Source organism: Notolepis coatsorum (genome assembly GCF_963971535.1).
Source record: "Notolepis coatsorum genome assembly, chromosome: 9".
In the NCBI taxonomy this organism is placed as follows: domain Eukaryota; kingdom Metazoa; phylum Chordata; class Actinopteri; order Aulopiformes; family Paralepididae; genus Notolepis; species Notolepis coatsorum.
Window position 1 is genome coordinate 76459466 of NC_140173.1, and position 21281 is coordinate 76480746.

The 21281-nt window shown below is 42.8% G+C and overlaps 1 protein-coding gene across 1 annotated transcript in view; it reads left to right on the forward strand.

Moving 5' to 3' along the window:
- The window catches only part of LOC311234675 (leucine-rich repeat-containing protein 27-like), a gene marked incomplete at both ends in the record, with an annotated part of 37171 nt that extends 16215 nt beyond the window's left edge, over window positions 1–20956 (forward strand). The window contains 4 exons of the mRNA XM_084321920.1: window positions 12762–12867; window positions 13555–13682; window positions 20619–20724; window positions 20858–20956. Coding sequence (XP_084178046.1) covers window positions 12762–12867; window positions 13555–13682; window positions 20619–20724; window positions 20858–20956 — 439 coding nt within the window. The remainder of the gene's footprint in view (window positions 1–12761; window positions 12868–13554; window positions 13683–20618; window positions 20725–20857) is intronic.
- Between the last annotated feature and the right edge of the window lie 325 nt (window positions 20957–21281).

The following is a 21281-nucleotide window of genomic DNA, read 5'->3' on the forward strand; positions in this document are numbered from 1 at the left end:
GCAGTGTTAACTGCTTTTTCATTTCCTTGTGTTGGATATCCTTTTGGTCAGGCTCATTATATTAAAGTGTAGTGCTGCCCTATTCAGCATTTAGCCTTCTTTGTAGCCATCCTTGTTTTGGGCTACTGGCTTATTTTACACTTTATTTTATAGAGGCTGAGCCTTTTATGGTAGTGTTTTCTTGTGTTCTTTTGGAACTGTCCTTTTCCTACTTCGGCACATAAACTTCCTTGGTGGAGGTTTATTGTTTTATGTTTTCAATATAAACTCTGTTTTTAGGAGTTGCCTTTGTGGCTTATTTATTTTTCTACAATACCTCTTCATTGAGTGGCATCCTGGCTTTTGGACTTTACTTATTTTCTTAAATACTGATGAAATATGACAATGAAATATGATATAGCAGACATTCCTCACACAAAGTGATCTCTCTCTTCCTCTCCCCCATACAGATACACACTCTGACCTTCTGACACGCTCACACACAAGACCCCAAGCCTCTCCCCCTCTCCCCCTCCCCCTTCACTCTCTCTGTCTCACTCCACACACACAATAAACCACGCTGGACACTGCTGCATCTGGCAAGCGCCAGACCAGGGCCCCGTTCCCCGTACCTGGATAACTGAGTTAGCCGGATAACTTTAACTGGATAACTGAGTTAGCCGGACTTTCCGGTTCCCCGTACCTGGATTTTCCAAATCACCATGACAACGGATCCAAAAGTTTGAGCCTGGTCGAAAGCAGAGTTTAAGTTCAAGTTAGCCTGAACCATCGCCACGCCCCCGCAAAGAAGTGACAGCCCGTTTCCTGAAATTATTCCCACAGTCTACGATCTGCATTATACCATTCTGAATTACGTTTTTGTGCTCCATTCTTCCAGAGGGGGCTTTTGAAATGTAAAATAGACCCAAAATGCTGATACTAAATTCACTTTGTCCTAAATAATGCACGTTATATATACCGTGGCGCTCGCTCGTGCGATGTACACATTATGTGGTTATTTTAATTGTAACTGGGATTAAGATGTCTGATGAGATGCGCTGTTTGACGGATTTGAGAAATTGAATGAGCCGTTGACGTCACATTAATGAATGAGGATAAAGAGATAAAACTTCCTTCAAAACAAAGAATATTCTAAACACGGGTCTCTCGTTCATTAATGTATAAACAATGAATTTATCCCATCTGGCACAGTGGCTCAGCGGTAGTGCTCAATCCTGGCAACCCGGGGCCAGCCGTGTATAGGTGTAACAGACTGACAGCCAATGAAATGGGGTGCATTTGTCACGCTGTCCAAGGAGCTGAACTGCTCTCGTGCAGCCGTGTTCGAATCCCGGTCGGGGCAAAAGCCTGTCATACATTATCAAAGATAAACAGCTATGTTGAATCAATAAACATGAATATCACTAAATAAACATGAATATTGCACAGATTTAGATTATAATAGTAAAGCTATTATAATAGTTCAATGGTTGTGATGGCAAAGTTTGCGTCAGGTTCCTTACTGTATATTTGCATATCGTATGTCACAAATGTAACAGTACTATATACCTGTATGTCATGTATGTCCCTGTCATAAATGTCATGTATGTCATAAATGTCACTATGAATTGAAAATGGCAGACCCTGATGTAAACAAGACAAAAGTCTTTCTCTGGTCTGCATCCCCTTAAACATTTTGTGTATTGAGCCGTACTGTATTGTACCCATTCTGCAATCTGTTAAATAAAGTTTTCATTCATTAATTCTGTCCCCGTCTCTCCTTGTTGCACATATTTAGATTATCATTAGATTGTAGCGGCAGAGGTTTTTGTCAACTTAAATCATGTTTCTTAATTTATGCACAGGACTGTGTGTGGATGACCACAGGCCTGTGGTCCCCAACACCTCTGGGGTCAAACACCATCTCCTCAGTCTTCTTAACATTTAAAACCAGACAGTTATTGTCGCACCAGTTTACAAACCACTGGATTTCCAAATAATAGTCAGCTAGGTCACTGTCATTCTTAATTAGAGCTAAAATGGCAGCGTCATCAGGAAATGTTCATATCATATCTGGTGAATTACCTAGCTCATGGAAGTCGGCCATGGTTCTCCCCTTGTTAAAGGGCGGAGACCCCTCTGACCTAAATAATTATCGCCCTATTTCCAGATTGTCTGTAATGGCCAAAGTCTTTGAATCTCTTGTAAACAAACTGAAAGAGTTTCTAGCTGACCATAATATTCTTAACAAGTCTCAGTCAGGCTTCAGATCCATAGTACTTCAGCGACTATGCTAGTCTCAAATGACATAATTGAAGCACTAGACAAGAAAAAACACTGTGCAGCATTGTTTGTTGATCTGTCTAAAGCGTTTGACTCTGTGGATCACGCATTACTGCAGAGGCTTGGCTGCATATAGGTCTTGGAAAAACGGCTTTGAGCTGGTTTAAAAACTATCTGAAAGAACTGTGTCTCAGTAATAATAATAATAACTTTATTTGTATAGCACCTTTCATACAGGGGATTGCAGTTCAAAGTGCTTTACATCAGTAAGAAATAAAACATAAAATCAGTGTAAAACAAGCAGCAAGAGCAAAGCATAAAGTGGGATAAAATAATGCAGATATATTAATCAATTCATATCAGAACCTCACGTTCCAATATGCTTCTGTAATCTGTTACAAAACATGATAAGGTTATAGTATGCACCCAGCAGATAGTGGGGCGTAAAGATAAAAGTAGAAATAAGTCAAATGAGCAGACATATAAAATCACAGTTTTTCACATTAGGATCTAACATCCTTTAGGGCCACCTTGTTTATGGTTTGATTCAGTTTTAGTAGAATGTAAAATACATGAATGATGAAATGAGCACATAAAGTGCAGACATACTATAAAATCCTCTGATATATAAAATAAAGGAGAATAAAGACATCCCTCCAGGCCTCCAACTCCCTCTGAAAAAACTCTGTCTCAACAAAGTCCAGGGAATGGCATCCTGGGATTGGTGAGTCCTTCTGCTGCATAGGTCTGGAAGACCTTAGTGGAGCAGTAGAAGTACAGTATCTCACCGCTCCAGTCTGATAAAAAAAAAAGTGGATGGTGGAGCCATCTCTGAGGAACCGGGACTTTGGCTGACCACAGCCGAGGCAGGTGTGTGTCCTCTTGGGGAGCCGGCGCCGCTGTTGTTGTTGCTGCTGCTGCTGCTTCTCCAGCATCTCACTGAATGAATGAATGAAAACTTTATTTAACAGATTGCAGAATGGGTACAATACAGTACGGCTCAATACACACAATTGTTAAGGGGATGCAGAGCAGAGAAAGACGTTTGTCTTGTTTACATCAGGGTCCCCCATTTTCAATTCATAGTGACATTTATGACACACACAACATACATGACATGACATTTATGACATAGGGACATACATGACATACAGGTATATAGTACTGTTACATTTGTGACATATACGATATGCAAATATACAGTACTGTTACCCATAGATCCTAACTATTATAATAGTTCAATGGTTGTGATGGCAAAGTTTGCGTCAGGTTCCTTACTGTATATTTGCATATCGTATGTCACGTAACAGTACTATTGTTTCTGGCTTAAAGGCCAACCTTCATGTTGTATTTTTGTTCAATAAACAATGTGGACTAAACCTTCAACAATACACAGAAGGTTAACCCTTTCACTGCCACACGACAGCCGGTTAACCCTGTAAACCTTCTAGTCCCAAAACATTCTGTGACTAATTCAGTGCAGATTGTAATGTATTGTCATCATGCAGCACAAGTACAGTACAACTAAAAGAGGTTTGGCATCCAACCAGAGTGACTATGTAGCAGTAACGTGAAATAGTAATATACACTGTACAGGTGGTTAAACTGGGTATAACATATATAAATTAGTACTATGAGTACTACATGTATGTACAGAGTTGTAGTATTAATATGTACAGTGATACAGGTATAAAGACACTATGGTAGTAAGTCATTCTGACCAGCAGTGTAACTAGTAAGAGTAGGTAAGAGATATGTACAGATATATATATAATTATATACCAATGATGTAAACTACCCATAATTGATCAGTAGGGTTTAACCTGGAGGTTGGGCTTTAACCATCTGGCCCAGGGACTACAACTGAAAACTAGCAACCCTGCTAATGTTGGCATATTTACAGTTTTTAATTTGTATTCATTTATAAATGTATAACTGTTGATTGATATGCACTGTCCCTGATCAAATAAACGGAGTAAAAAATAAAAGCATAGCAGATAGATAGAGATAGATAGATCAGAAACAAAACACGACTCAGTCAGCTTCACAGAGTACATCCAACTGTTGAAACTGCCAACACAAACGCTAAAAAACAGTTTAACCTATTGGTAAACAAACGTATTGTTGAAAATATACAATATGACTGCTGTTGTGACATTGTTGGATCTTATACTGTAGTTTACATTTGAGAAAAAACGAACTCAGTCACTCGGTAAATCAATTCAATTGGAGTCTCTTTAAACAGCGGCAACACAAACCAAATAACCTATTGGTAAACAAACGTATTGTTGAAAATATACAATATGACTGCTGTTGTGACGGTGTTTAGGAATCGGATCTTATTTAGTAGTTTAAACTCACCTTCAAACTTTAACAGGTTGAATAAAAAACGCTACTTTCTCCAGCTCTGCCAAACGGATCTCTTCTTCTGTTCTTCTTCTCCTAAATGTGGATACAGCGGCGCAGCAGCCATCCACAAACTCGCAACAGCGCCACTAGTGGCCAAAATAATACATGGTTTTGTAAACAGGGAGTTGATGGAAGTTAAGGGAAGGATCGTTGTTAAGACACACGAGTGAATGGACGTTAAGGCCAACTACTCCAGGGTGCCGCGCGCTGGCGACCGGGGTTCGAATCCCCGTCTTTCCAATATAAATTTTTGGAATATAATATTAATGATTATACGCAAAGGTAGCATAGTTTTAAGTTAAAATATTATAAATCTACATGCATTGAGGATGTCATTCTTTATATAGCTCTCAACGTGCACCAAATTGAATTATTCCTATATTGCAAAAAGAAGGAGACGACTGGGTCTCGAACCCCGGTCGTCTGCGTGAAAGTCAGAAGAACAACCCGTTAGACCACAGAGAAGATAAGTAAAAGATCGACCATACATCAATCAATGGGTAAGGGAGCCGTATCGTTATTCTGTATGACAGTTTTACTAATTATTTTCGCTAGCAAGATCTCATTTGATTATTCAATCCAGCAGGCAAGTTTAAAGAAATATAATCTGATTGATTGAGGTAATGAGGGACTTGAAATTAGCCTATAGATAACGCATTTAACTTGTCGGCGAGGCGATTGAGCCGTACTGCAATATGTTAATAAAGTTCTAAATCAATTAATCAATCAATGCCGCTAGAGAATCAGATTCTCTGCTATCGATACGTGCTGGCTTTTCAACTGAAGCGGCCGCACGCATTTAGCCTGGGTCGCAAGTCTGGCTTGAGTTAACGAGACTGAATCCACCTTCGAGGAACAGGAAAATCCCGGCTTCAAACATCGGGTTAACTGAAGCTGGATAATGACATCTTGATCAACTTAGTTGAACCAGGTACAAGAAACAGGGCCCAGATCAAAAGGCTAGGCACAATCAGTGCATCCACTTAAGTCCATTAGACCCTTTTGGTGAGGGATCTCACCAGATTAGCCCAGATCAAATAATTCAACTCATTGTCACAAATACCACAAGTCGCTAAATATACAACCGCCCAAATGATTATAAAAAGCCCGGACAGATACTGGCCAAATACTACACTCTCCATCAATCACAGATCGTTATCGATAAGACACTCAAAAAACACACAGCCCCCTCTCTCTCTCTTTCTCTCTCCCTCTATCTCAGCACACACGCGCACACAGACACACACACACACATATGTGCACGTAATTGTGCGTACCACGAACTCATGCATGGCAGACATACAGGCTGACCAATACACTAGACCAGGGGTCAGCAACCTTTTTGACATGGAGTGCCCGTTTGAAATATAGTTGTAACTAGTGTGCCTCAACAATATTCCATGCATCGTAATATTTTTTTCTCATAATCAGGTATTTTTAATGATAATTTTTACATTATTACATCATTATTGTTATTGTTATTATTAACTATTATTATGATGGTTGTATCAACCCTAAATCTGAGTTGGGGGGGGGGGGGTGCAATGCAGACAAACAGCTGCATACAGTGCGACCATTTCACTCACATTTGCCCATTCATTTTTGGACACATCACACACCATCGGTGTGTGTACTGTACGTGTGCTGTCATAGCTCCACCTACAGGCCTAATGGAGAACACCAGGATGTGAATGGAGGGTGAATGTGAGGTATATCGTGTAAATAAGTTTTGATTGATCGCAAGACTACACTGTAAAAAAAAAATAATAATAAGTTACCAGAACTTAAAAATATTGAGTTCAGTTACTGTGCATTAAGGTTTTCAGTTTTCAATCCATAATAAGTTAACAGAAAAATAAGTACACAACCACATTATTTCAACCTAATAAAACTATGTTTATTGTCATTGTTTTAAGAACACAAGTTGACTTGGTAATACTCACATTTTGAGTAAAAAAAAAATGGCTTTTAACATGTGCAATGTTCAATGAAATAGAAAAATAAATAATAAAAATTGTTGATTAATCCCACTGGTCAGTGGTCACAATGGTGACCGTAATAATGTTTTTCTTATAAGGCTCTGCAAATGTTACTGAATGATGTAGCAATGTATTTCCAGCTAAATTGAAATAATAAACAAATAAAGGGTCTCAATTAAATATGTGGTAGTAAAAAGAACCTGTGGGAGGATTTCAACAAGATAAATGCGACAACAGTGCAAAATATTTCACTAATATTTCAGAGCAAAAAAAGAAAAAAAAAATATATATACTTTTTTTTTTTTTTTTTTACTGCCCCCTGTGCCTATGCAAATGCCCCCGCGTGCCTATGCAGGCACGCGTGCCTAGGGTTGCCGACCCCTGCACTAGACACACGACGTGCACTCAGGACAGAGACCACATACACAGTCGACTATGGGATCGCTAATAAAACACTTGGATAGGGAAGGAGAGGCACTTCTTCTCTGCCTTTACTTCTGGACACTGCTGGACTGACTGGACTCCACGGACGAGACTGCTGGACTGACGGGACACTGACTTGACTGCATTTTCTTTTCTACACGACCGGCCGGTTGTACCAACTTGATTTCAATTGTACCTTGCTTATTCACTTTTTATAATAAATACCCTCAAAAGTGTTTCATCTCTTTTATCTTTAAAGTTGGTAGCCACAGCAACAGGTTTAGTGAGTCAGGTCAGGAATGCACCACAGACATCATTAGTCGATCACAACACTCTTCAACACCCTGCTCTTAATCGAACCCGAGTACCATATATCACATCCCCCTTTCTTAAGGAAAAGTTATTACTTTTAGCAAAAGTTATTACTCTCTTACTGCAGACCAGAATTAGCTAAATACTTCAATCACTTTTCCCAATAGCTTACCAACAGGAATAATGTAACAAAATAATAAATTCATATTGTCAGTATCAGTTGCTTGGGGCCAGAGGTTCCAGAACATAGCCCACCGGTGGAGCTCAACCTTCAGCGTTGGCTTGTGTCATAATCGCTGTCGCTGTATCTCACAGGCGGCACGACAGCTCTCCCAGATCTGGTGCGGCACGTAGGGGAGTCGCCCGTGCTGGACTGGGAGGGCTGGTTCTGGGCAGGCTGCTCATCCCGCAGAGTCCATGGCTCGTCCCGCAGAGTTTCTGGCTGGTCAATGGACTCAGGATCAGCATACTCAGGATCAGCATTCTCAAGCAGACTTGGATGAACCGTCCTCAGGTGGCATCTGTTTCTCCTGAAGATCACGCCTGCCGGTGATTCCACACTGTAAGAGCGTGGCTCTACTCTCTTGCTCAACACGACAGCAGGCTTCCAGCCTTGCCTTGTCTTCATGTGTACTGTGGTTCCAGGAGTCAGTACAGATAGTGGTCTGGTACCCACATTGTAGTACTTCTACTGTCGTGCCTGCAGGTGTTGGAGCCTGTTATGTATGTTACTTGGGGTGGATGGCTGCAACACTGCGCTGGTGCACGGCAGCGGGCTCCTCAGGACACGTCCCATCAACATCTGCGCTGGGGAGACATCTAGGCCTGTCACTGGTGTGTTTCTCAATGACAGCAAAGCCAGATGCGGGTCAGTGCCTGTTTTAGCTTCCTTCTTCAGTGTGCGTTTCACCATTTTGACCATACTCTCTGCAAGGCCATTGGACTGTGGGTATCCAGGGCTAGAGTGTGTGATTTTGATGCCCCATTCTGCAGCAAACTTCTGCATCTTACAGCTCGCAAAAGGAACATGATCACACACTAGCTCTTTGGGAATCCCATGTCTGGAGAAGACTGACTTCAGCCTTTGTATGATTGAGTGGGCAGTCTTGTCTGGTAGGTTTAGCACTTCTGGGTACTTGGTCAGGTAGTCAACAATCACTAGATAGGATTGTCCATGCAGCTCAAATATGTCAGTCCCCAGTTTCATCCATGGCAGTTCTGGTATCTCATGTGACTGGAGAGGTTCTCTTTGGTTTTGCGGCTGCATCTGTTGACATGTGGCACACATTTCCACTTTTTTCTCTATGTTTTGTGCCATTCCTGGCCAGTATAGGACCTTCCTGGCATGGGCTTTCATTCGCTGGACACCTTGGTGTGCAAGATGCAATTTATCCATGATTACTGCTCTCATGCTCTGAGGAATGATGATCTTGTCTTCCGTTATTACTACACCATCTCTGATGCTCACTGTGTGACGCATCGGCCAGTATTGGTGTAATATGTCATCACAGCGCTGTCTCCTTTCTGGCCAGCCCTTTTGGTGTGCTTGTATCACTGCCTGCAACACTTTGTCTGCTGCAGTTGCTTCCTGGAGTTGCTTGAGCATGTTTTCACTCAACGCATCTGTGGCCTCCATCGCATACACCACTTTCTCCTCAAACAGATTCTCAGTGAGATCTCCAACGTGCCCTTTCACCACTGCACGAGAGAGTGTGTCGGCAACATGCATGTCTTTTCCTGGAGTGTATGTGATTTCAAGATCATAGCACTGCAGCTGGAGAAGCATCCGCTGTAGTCTAGCTGGTGCTTTGCTTAGATGTTTCTTTTTTTTGTATTTTATTTTTTTTATTATTATTATTATTATATAACAAACACATAAACAAACATGACAACACACGATAAGATATACAAGCATTAGTTGACAGTGCACATCCAATGAAATCACATTTTAGTTAATTGTCTTATATAGGATATACCCTTAATACCTGTTATCTAAAAACCTACACACATATGCTCCAGCTCGTACCCCCCCCTCCCGGACCCCCCATTGGCTTAGATGTTTCTTAAAGATGACTTCCAGAGGTTTATGATCCGACTGCACCCTCACTGTCTGCCCATATATGTACTGATGGAACCGCTTGGCTGCAAACACAATCGCCAACAGCTCCTTTTCTATTTGAGCATAGTTTTTCTCTGTGTCTGACAATGCTCGGGAGGCATAGCTCAGCGGGTAGCCTTCCTGTAGAAGACACGCCCCCAATCCATCTTTAGACGCATCCGCTTGGATCGTCAAGGGTTTGTGTTTGTCATAAAACTTGAGGCTTGGGGCTTGAATGAGAGCAGCCTTCAGGCTTTCCAGCGCTGCATCATGTTCATGGGCCCACTGCCATGCTGCATCCTTTCTCAGCAGCTGTCTCAGAGGAGCAGTTATTGTGGCTTCCCCTGGAATGTATTGGGCCAAGTATTTTGTCATGCCTAACAATCTCTGGAGGCCTTTCTTGTCTTCCGGTGCCGGCATGTTGGCGATGGCTATCACCTTTGCATCATCAGGTTTAACACCCTCTGGTGTGATGATGTGGCCCATGTATTTCACTGTGTCGACTTTGAACTGGATTTTGTCTTTGTTGAACTTGACATTGGCAGCTTGTGCCCTCTTCATGACCTGCTGGAGGATTTCAGCGTGCTCTTGGTCTGAGGATGCAGCGATTATCATCATCGAATTGTGCGTACCATGAACTCATGCATGGCAGACATACAGGCTGACCAATACACTAGACACACAATGTGCACTCAGGACAGAGACCACATACACAGTCGACTATGGGATCGCTAATAAAACACTCGGATAGGGAAGGAGAGGCACTTCTTCTCTGCCTTTACTTCTGGACACTGCTGGACTGACTGGACTCCACGGACGAGACTGCTGGACTGACGGGACACTGACTTGACTGCATTTTCTTTTCTACACGACCGGCCGGTTGTACCAACTTGATTTCAATTGTACCTTGCTTATTCACTTTTTATAATAAATACCCTCAAAAGTGTTTCATCTCTTTTATCTTTAAATATCTTATTACAACTTTCACGTATCCGAGTCTAAAAAACGTGACAATACTCACTTTGAGGCTTCCACCTGTAGAGGTTTTTTGTTGTTTATTTTCCCCCTTCTCCTTAACACATTCAGGGCCATTCGATTTCAGCACCTAGCTATAGCACGGCCAGGTTTTCATTACATAGTTTCACTGTGCGTCACGTTGTTTGTAGAGCTAAATCTATATTTTATATTATAGCTATGGATATATCACACCATGGTAATTTGACAGTAACTATCTTCCGTTCAAGATGCAAAAAAGAATAAATGTTTTCATGAATACGTTCACGTGTTATTCCGTGGTGAATATGAGTATAATTTCGGAATGATCCGGGCTAATTCCTGGGAGGCTGGCTATAGGGCACAACGTGAATTCTACTAAATCCATTGCCGTTTTAACTCATTGCCGCCAGGGATTAGACTGGTCCCGTTCTAGCACTGCCACGCTTTAAAAGATAGGAGTGCGTCACCTTGTTTGTAGAGCTATAACTATATTCTATATTATAGCTATGGATACAATACTATGGCCCATTTGACATCACCCATCATCTATTGTTCAATATGTGAAAAATAATTACTTGTTTCATCCATACGTTCCTGTGTTATACCGTGGTGAATATAAGTATAGTTATAGCGTGGTCTGGGGTAATTCCCGAAAGGCTGAGTAATAGCCTTAGGGCGCGGATCCACCTGCCTCATATTTCTTGGCGCAAGCGTCTTTTTTCAATGTATTCCAATGGGGACGGAGCGTATGCGGCCGCACGGCCGCCTATAAGGAAATGCGCTGCAGTCAGCTTCTTTTTTCAGCGCATTTCACCTTTTTTGTGCGGCCGCACACAGCGTTTTAAAGTTGAAACTTTCTGAACTTTACAGAGCGATGCGCTGGGCGCATATTCAGACAAAGGCTCGCGCTGCAGCGCTCCACCCCCAGTACTACCGGCGCACTGCCAGCGTTTTTGTGAGCTAAGTGGATGCAGGCCCTTATACGTCAATTCTACTATAAACGTTGCCGTTTCTTGCCTGTACACGCTACTATTCCCAAATCAAATGTATATCATAGGTATTATGTTTCATCATGAATGCATGGAAGGGGAGGGGGGGGTCGTTTTTTTATGCTTTGATCGTCACCAACGGCATACGTTGTGGAGTAACGTTACACACACATGTTGCGATCGGGGTGAAGACATGGTTGGATCAACGCAGGATTGATTGATATCATATAGCCCTTACTTTCACTAGGATGTACCCCAAAAAGAATATTCCAATTATCTGATCGCGAGTCCCAGTATTGGTATCGATCGTGTCGCCAACATAATCCACCACACATCATGCATCGGGAGCATTTGACGCTTCTCAATTCTATCATTATAACCACTCCATTCGCCCGACAAAGAAAAGTGAGCCTGTGACATTTGACCATTGCACAGGCCAAGATACAAGGTTTCAAAGGGTGCTCGATACCGCCGTCTAGCTGGATGCGGCCGGTATTGCACTTTGGCGATCTTAGACTCATTCCATATGGTAACACTGAGGTCCCCGGATGAATAATGAATAAAAATATCGAGAAAAAAAAGGAAAAATTATCAAATAACGTATTTAAACATGCTTGGCGTTCAAAGGATGGCGCCCAATAACGTATATAAACGTTGTTGGCAGGGAATGAGTTAACCAAGCGGGAATCGAACCCTGGACCTTCTTGCTGTGAGGCGACAGTGAGTCCCTATTATCTGCTCGTGACCCACACACACACACAGCCCTTACAGAAACGGTATGATATTACTATTCTCTGTGATGTGTTTACAAGATCCAGTAATAAGGGCACCGAATTATTATGTTTTTGTTTATATATTTCTCATATATAAACACATAGCAGCCGTTGTTTTGCACATAGCAACCGTTGTCTCTTCCATTGCCATGTACAAAAAACAATGGTTGCTATGTTACAGGCAGCCATGCTGGAAGAAAGAGAATTACACAAACATTCTGTGCAAGGCCTCTATAAGGCCTCTTAGGATCTGACCGATATCACAGAGGAGATAAAATGTCAGAAAGCAGGGATGTGTTGTGTCTAATTGGCATTTTATGAAGTGTAATGTGTCTCTAAAATGCATTGCCGTTAAGTGTTATGTACAGGAATGTAGCACAATCCTAGATTAGAACTGCTTATCCCCAATTCTAACCTCTATGAAGGTTGAAGAAAATGTTCGGTGGTTAATATTTCAAAGACAAATTTAGATCGCAACGCAGTATTTTCCACACCTTGCCCGTCCTTGTCAATCCCACAGAGACCAGGAGGTCCTTCGGGAATGGCGCACTCACGCCAAGGTCATGCAGGAGAGGAAAGTCTTGGAACACAAGCAGAAGAGGCGCGAGAGACGTAGGAGAGAAGAGGTCTGTCACTGTGCCAGATGGCTATCTAAAATGTATCTCTTATTTTCTGTATCCCTTCCAACATTCATGATCTTGCCATTCACTTGCTAACCACCAGAGGGCGGCATGACGCCACTTCTGCCACAAGAGGTCAGACACACAGGCAAAGATGAAATTGGCCATTAGATGTGTACCTTCTTCTTAGTGGATGAAGAAAGTGTGTAAAGACGGGAAATGGAGTAGCCAGAGAGCCTGGTTTAGAGAGATTGTTTGTGTTACCATTCCAGATGAGCAGGCGTTTGATAAAAAAAAATGCTCTGCACTCAGAAACAACAACAGCCCTAGGTAGTCAGCTATCCTGGAGCAGCAATATGTAGGAGTCCAAACACACACACACACACACACAGACACACACATACACACACACACACACAATACAAAGATACATGAGAAGAATAACCCATAATGCCTGTGCTCCAACTGCAAACATCAGTGTCAACTTCTACTGAAAATGCCTATCGCCTACTCTTGGCCATTAAACACAATGAGGCCATTCTACTGGGTTCTAGGTTCTCAGCAGTGGTGGTTGACTCTACATATGAATAGTCTCAACCTTACACTGTCCTGTATGTTCACAGGATCTACAATAAAAAGACAAATATATCATTCTGCTTTATGATTGAGAAACTCTTTTTGAGAACCCCACAGACTACTCCAAGCGCCGCAAAACATGAGTTTAGCGATGGTGACCAGAGTGAGACCGCGGCCCACAATCCTTCCCGGGGATCACAGAGACAGAGGCCCTTCCAATCCCAAATGCAGTATGAGGAGGCCAGGTAAGTGGACATCAGAGTGACCCATGCGTACCCATGCCAACTAGACTACCCGGGCCGGGGCCAGGACAAAAGGCACCCCCCCTCCCCACAATGGAGTACTAACAGACACATCTTTAACCAACCAGCCCCCCCCCCCCCCCCCCCACATTGCGGGCTTTCACACAGAGGAATACAGACTCCAGCAAAGGACAAAGGATCACCCCCTCCCCCCCTCCCCACTCACGGCACAAACAACAACAACGCCCCCCCTCCCCCCACCACAGGACAGGTCACAAATGAACAGAGTTACCTCCAGTGTGACGACATCAATCAGATTACCAGCAAAAATGGACTTCACATATTCCACATTAATACAAACAGCCTGAGACCCAAACTGGCTGAAATCAAACAATTGTTTTTAAACGGTAAGGCTAACATATTGTGTTTCACAGAAACAAAATTAGACTCATCTGTACAGGATCCAGAGATTGAAATTGAAAACTACTCAATAGTCAGGAGGGATAGAAACCAGTATGGAGGTGGCGTCTGCGTGTATATACACAAAGATACCAAATACATCAACCGTACTGACCTGAACCATGACGAAATTGAAACTGTTTGGATTGAAATCTTATTAGACAGGGCGAAACCAGTACTAGTAGGCACAATCTATAGACCGCGAGAACAGAGTGGCTTTTATGACACACTTGATGGGTGTTTAGCTGGGGTGGAGGGGGTAGAACAAATTCTTATTGGGGACTGGAACACGGATATGCTGCGTAAAGCAGCACCCGTCTTCAAGGCCTTCAGTAGATTTTATGATCTGCACGGTTTCAGCCAGCTAATCACCCAACCCACAAGGGTATGTGATTCGACACAAACCACCATTGACCTCATTTTGACCTCTGACAAGTCCATGATCTCCAATAAAGGGGTGATAGCATGCGGGTTAAGTGATCATTATATGATTTTCTGTACCCGCAAAAAGCTAAAACAGAAGGCCGGCTGTCACAAAACAGTCACATCTAGAGACCTCAAAACTTACTCTAGAGAGGCCTTTAACCTAGAACTGGGGAGCTTGGACTGGTCAGATGAACTCAGTGGTACACAGGTTGAAGAAACATGGCTTGGATTCAAAACAAAATTCACAGCAATACTCAACAACATGGCACCCATAAGAACCACCAGGGCCATGGATGCACACTGAAATACTGGCCGCTATGAAAACCAGAGACAAAAAATGCTCTGAACTTCATAAAAGTCAGACAAAGCTTTCCAAAAGCTCAAACAGTGAACTCCAAGCCCACGTGGTTGAACTAAAAATTCAAAGAAACAGACTAAGAAATGACGTAAACACCATGATCAAAACCGCAAAAAGAAATTTCATCAACGACAAAACTGAGGAAAACAAAAACAAACCCCGCAAACTTTGGAAATTACTCAATAACCAACTAGACTGCAGTAAAAAACTTAAAACCAGATTCTCAAACATAAACATAAAGACGGACAACACGCTCATCACAGACAAGCTGGATGTAGCCAATTACTTAAACATCTTCTTCACAAACATAGCCACAACATTGGTAAACAAACTACCCTCCCACTCAGGGCATTATGGGGTAGAACACATAGTAGCATACTACAAAAACCTAGGAGTCCACAAAGACGACTTCAAACTTGAAATGGTAACAACCGATGAGGTACTAAAAAAATTGAGCGCCCTCCAACCTAACAAGGCCACTGGCCATGACAACATCCCCTCCAAATTCCTCAGAGACACAGCAGCCGCCATCACCCCAGTCATCACTCACATAATAAACCTCTCTATAAAACAGGGACACGTCCCCAAGGACTTCAAAATTGCGAGAGTGACCCCTCTGCACAAAAAGGGCAGCAAATTAGACCCAGGCAACTACCGCCCTGTTTCTATTCTTACCTCCATCTCGAAAGTCATGGAGAAAATAGTCTTCGAACAGGTCGAAAAGTACCTGGCGGAAAAAAATCTAATCTACGAATTCCAATCTGGCTTCAGAACGTCCCACTCCACTGACACATGCCTCCTCTATTTGAACGACCACATCAAACAAGAGGTGGACGCGGGCAAATACTGCGGCATGGTCATGCTGGACCTACAAAAAGCCTTCGACACTGTCAATCACTCCATTCTGATTGACAAGCTAAAAGCAATTGGTTTTGATAGCTTATCAGTGAGCTGGATGCAATCCTACCTGGAGGGGAGAGAACAGATGGTAGAGGTAAATGGTACTCTATCCCCTCACAGTGAGCTGTGGTGTTCCACAAGGAAGCATACTAGGACCGCTACTCTTCCTAATTTATGCAAATGACATGTCGTCAGCCTGTGACTGCAACTTGTTCCTGTTTGCGGACGACTCAGCCCTGCTGGTCTCTGACAAGAACAAGTTGCAGGTTGAAAAAACCCTCAGCTCGGAACTAGGCAAAATCTGCATATGGCTCGCTGATAACAAACTATCATTACACATGGGCAAAAGAGTCCATTCTCTTCGGTTCAAATAACAAACTCAGCAAGACCGACGGCTTCTCAGTTGCAGTGGGTGACAATATTGTCACAAGGAAAGACGAAATTACCTACCTGGGTTCCATCCTAGAGGCAAATCTTTCCTGTGACAAAATGGCATCCAATGTAATAAAAAAAAGTCAACCAATGAACTAGATTCTTGTACCGGATCTCCTCTCTGGTAAACAAGAATACCCTGAAGACTCTGGCAGGAGCACTCATTCAAGGGTACTACGACTATGCGTGCACCTCATGGTACCAAAGCACCTCAAAGGCGCTTAAAACAAAATTACAAACATCACAAAACAAACTGGTCAGACTACTACTTGACCTTACCCCCAGAACCCACCTCACCCCTGCCCACTTTGACAACCTAGGATGGCTTAGAGTAGACGACAGAGTACAGCAACTTGCAATGGGCCTGGTCTACAAGATACACTATACGACTAAGGTACCCATGTACATGTCAAAATACTTCCCAAAGGTCAGTGAATACCACAACCACTACACCAGAGGAAGCTCAACAAATCATGTTAAACCCAGATTCGGCTCAAACAAGGGACTAAATACGTTTCGCAATTATGCCACATCAATGTGGAACGCCCTACCCAAAGCTGTAAAGGAATGTGAATCCCTACCCACATTCAAAACCGCTCTTAAAGAGCACCTACGGGAGGCTGCAATTCGAAACTGGCCACCGTAAATGCCCTAAACCCCCACCACTCATTCTGACCTCCGACAAGTCCAAGATCTCCAAGAAAGGGGTTATAGCATGCGGGTTAAGTGATCATTATATGATATTCTGTACCCGCAAAAAACTAAAACAAAAGGCTGGCTGCCACAAAACAGTCACATCTAGAGACCTCAAAACCTACTCTAGCGAGGCCTTTAACCTTGAACTGGAGAGCCTGGACTGGTCAGATGAACTCAATGGTACACTGGTTGAAGAAACATGGCTTGGTTTCAAAACCAAATTCTCAACAATACTAAACGACATGGCCCCCCTAAGAACCACCAGGGTAAAAAATCGCGCTGAGCCGTGGATGCACTCCGAAATACTGGCCGCTATGAAAACCAGAGACAAAAAATGCTCTGAGTTTCGTAAAAGTCAGTCAAAGCTTACTAAAAGCACGAGCAGTGAACTCCAAGCCCACGTGACTGAACTCAAACTAGAAAGAAACAGACTAAGAAACGACGTAAACTCCATGATCAAAACTGCAAAAAAGAATTTCATCAATGACAAAACTGAGGAAAACAAAAACAAACCACGTGAACTTTGGAAATTACTCAATAATCAACTAGGATGCAGTAAAAAACTTAAAACCAGATTCTCAAACATAAACATAAAAACGGACAACACGCTCATCACAGACAAGCTGGATGTAGCCAATTACTTAAACATTTTCTTCACAAACATAGCCACAACACTGGTAAACAAACTACCCTCCCACTCAGGGCTTTATGGGGTAGAACACATAGTAGCTTACTACAAAAACCTAGGGGTCCGCAAGGACGACTTCAAGCTGGAAATGGTAACAACAGATGAGGTACTCAATAAACTGAGCGCCCTCCAACCTAACAAGGCCACTGGCCATGACAACATCCCCTCCAAATTCCTCAGAGACTCAGCAGCCGCCATCACCCCAATCATCACACACATAATAAACCTCTCCATAAAACAGGGACACGTCCCCAAGGACTTCAAAATTGCGAGGGTGACCCCTCTGCACAAAAAGGGCAGCAAATTAGACCCAGGCAACTACCGCCCTGTTTCTATTCTCACCTCCATCTCGAAAGTCATGGAAAAAATAGTCTACGAACAGGTCGAAAAGTACCTAGCGGAAAAAAATCTAATCTACGAATTCCAATCTGGCTTCAGAACATCCCACTCCACTGACACATGCCTTCTCTATTTGAATGACCACATCAAACAAGAGGTGGACGCAGGCAAATACTGCGGCATGGTCATGCTGGACCTACAAAAGGCCTTTGACACGGTCAATCACTCCATTCTGATTGACAAGCTAAAAGCAATTGGTTTTGATAGTCTATCAGTGAGCTGGATGCAATCCTACCTTGAGGGGAGGGAACAGATGGTGGAGGTAAACGGTACCCTATCCCCCCCTCTCACAGTGAGCTGTGGTGTTCCACAAGGAAGCATACTAGGACCGCTACTGTTCCTAATTTATGCAAATGACATGTCGTCAGCTTGTGACTGCAACTTGTTCCTGTTTGCGGACGACTCAGCCCTGCTGGTCTCTGACAAGAACAAGTTACAGGTTGAAAAAACCCTCAGCTCGGAACTAGGCAGAATCTGCATATGGCTCGCTGATAACAAACTATCATTACACATGGGCAAAACAGAGTCCATTCTCTTCGGTTCAAATAACAAACTCAGCAAGACCGACGGCTTCTCAGTTACAGTGGGTGACAATATTGTCACAAGGAAAGATGAAATTACCTACCTGGGTTCCATCCTAGAGGCTAATCTCTCCTGTGACAAAATGGCATCCAATGTAATAAAAAAAGTCAACCAACGAACTCGATTCTTGTACCGGATCTCCTCTCTGGTAAACAAGAATACCCTGAAGACTCTGGCAGGAGCACTCATTCAGGGGTACTACGACTATGCTTGCACCTCATGGTACCAAAGCACCTCAAAGGCGCTAAAAACAAAATTACAAACATCTCAAAACAAACTGGTCAGACTACTGCTTGACCTTACTCCTAGAACCCACCTCACCCCTGCCCACTTTGACAACCTAGGATGGCTTAGAGTAGATGACAGAGTACAGCAACTTGCAATGGGCCTGGTCTACAAGATACACTACACGACCAAGGTACCCATGTACATGGCAAAATACTTCCCAAAGGTCAGTGAATACCACGATCACAACACCAGAGGGAGCTCCACAAATCATGTTAAACCCAGATTCGGCTCAAATAAGGGACTAAACACGTTTCGCAATTATGCCACATCAATGTGGAACGCCCTACCCAAAGCTGTAAAGGAATGTGGATCACTACCCACTTTCAAAACCTCTCTCAAGAGACACCTACGGGAGACTGCAATTCAACACTGGCCCCTGTAAATATCCTAACCCAACCCCCTCCAATGTACAGTCATTTACCTAGTATGGTTTTGTCAATAGTCCAATGTACAATTTTGTTTGTTTGTACAGAGTCTCCCCCCCCCCTCAATGTACAGTTTTGCTTGTTTATACAGTGTGCCCCCCCCCCCCCCAACCACCTCCAATGTAAATTACCCAGTATGGTTGTCAATATCCCAGTGTACCCAACCCCCCCCACCCAACCTCCTCCAATGTACAGTTTCTACGTCAAATGTATATACTCCCTTTTCTTGACTCCTTCTGTATCACAAACAGTACTGTATTTGCAAATCTGGTATGTCATAAATGTATAGATGTAGCAGTACTGACTATCTGTATGTCATGTATGTCATATATGTCCTGATGAATTGAAAATGGGGGACCCTGATGTAAACAAGACGAAAGTCTTTCTCTGGTCTGCATCCTCTTAACAATTGTGTGTATTGAGCTGTACTGTATTGTACCCATTCTGCAATCTGTTAATAAAGTTTTCAATCAATCAATCAATCAACCTCCTAATAGACAGTCTCCTCCCCACCGCATGTATATATTCCCTCCCCGCCGTATGTATATCTCTCTCCCACCCACCCACCCCCTCCTAATGTACAGTCCCCTCCCCATCATATGTATATACTCTGTCAGGATCTAGGGGTAACAGTACTGTATATTTGAATACCGTTTATGTCACAAATGTATCAGTACTAAATACCTATATGTCCCTATGCCATAAATGTCATGTATGTTGTGTATGTCATAAATGTCTATATGAATTGAAAATGGGGGACCCTGATGGAAACAAGACAAAAGTCTTTCTCTGGTCTGCATCCCTTAACAATTGTGTGTATTGAGCCGTACTGTATTGTACCCATTCTGCAATCTGTTAAATAAAGTTTTCATTCATTCATTCATTCACACCTGTTTGTTATCCGTGCCACAGCTCCCTCACTACACACAGCAACCCGGGGCTCACTCAGTTAGACAGATAGAGACACCTAGTGGAAAGAGAATGCCTGTACAACCGTCATGGCACATCAGCATTTCCTTTGTTCTTCACGTGGACATAATATATTATGTGGTCTATAAAAGGCCCAGGTTTCTGTACTTCCATGTGATAACTGAGCTTGCACTACTAGAGCTCACACTGCAGATGTGTGCATTTTTATTGGTGAGGTTTGGAACCCACTTCAGTGTAGCCCATATTATTACCGACCATCATGTCAGACAACAGTGAGCCGACTCATACTTTGTACATGCGGCTTAGAATTTGAATACTTGTCACTTGACCTTTGACCCGTGTTACCCCTCTTAAAGACTGGCCGGCAACCGTGAGCTTGAGCAGATCCGTAGTCACGTCCAGGTGATGCAGGAGAGTTGTAGCACGCCCAGGGGCACGCTGCAAGAGCAGGACATGGCAGAGGTCTGTTAGTACCAATCCTGAACAGTCAACTACACCAAAATCACAAATAATAATTTAATATTCGAACTCAACAATGAATTAAACTAGCGTGTGCTGGATTTGGTCATCTGAATCTTTATTTTTTTCATGACAGACGAGGAAGTTACAGGCTGAGCTTTTGGAGAGGAAGAATGTGAAAGATATTGAATATCGGTTTGTCGCCTTCACTGGAGAGCCCTCATCTTTTCCTTGAAAAAGTTAACAGGTTTTTTGTGTGTCATCCTGCCATTTGAGTTTTACTGTATTTCACTGTTTGACACACTCTGTCTGCACTGAGCTAATGCTTCCTTCATTAATGTACCTTACAGTAAAGATCCCAAGTTACTCTCCCCGATTGATTGTTTCAAATTTGTCCAGTGTTTCTATTTTATTCATTTGTTTTTATTTCTTATGAATGAATGAATGAATGAAAACTTTATTTAACAGATTGCAGAATGGGTACAATACAGTACGGCTCAATACATACAATTGTTAAGGGGATGCAGACCTGAGAAAGACGTTTGTCTTGTTTCCATCAG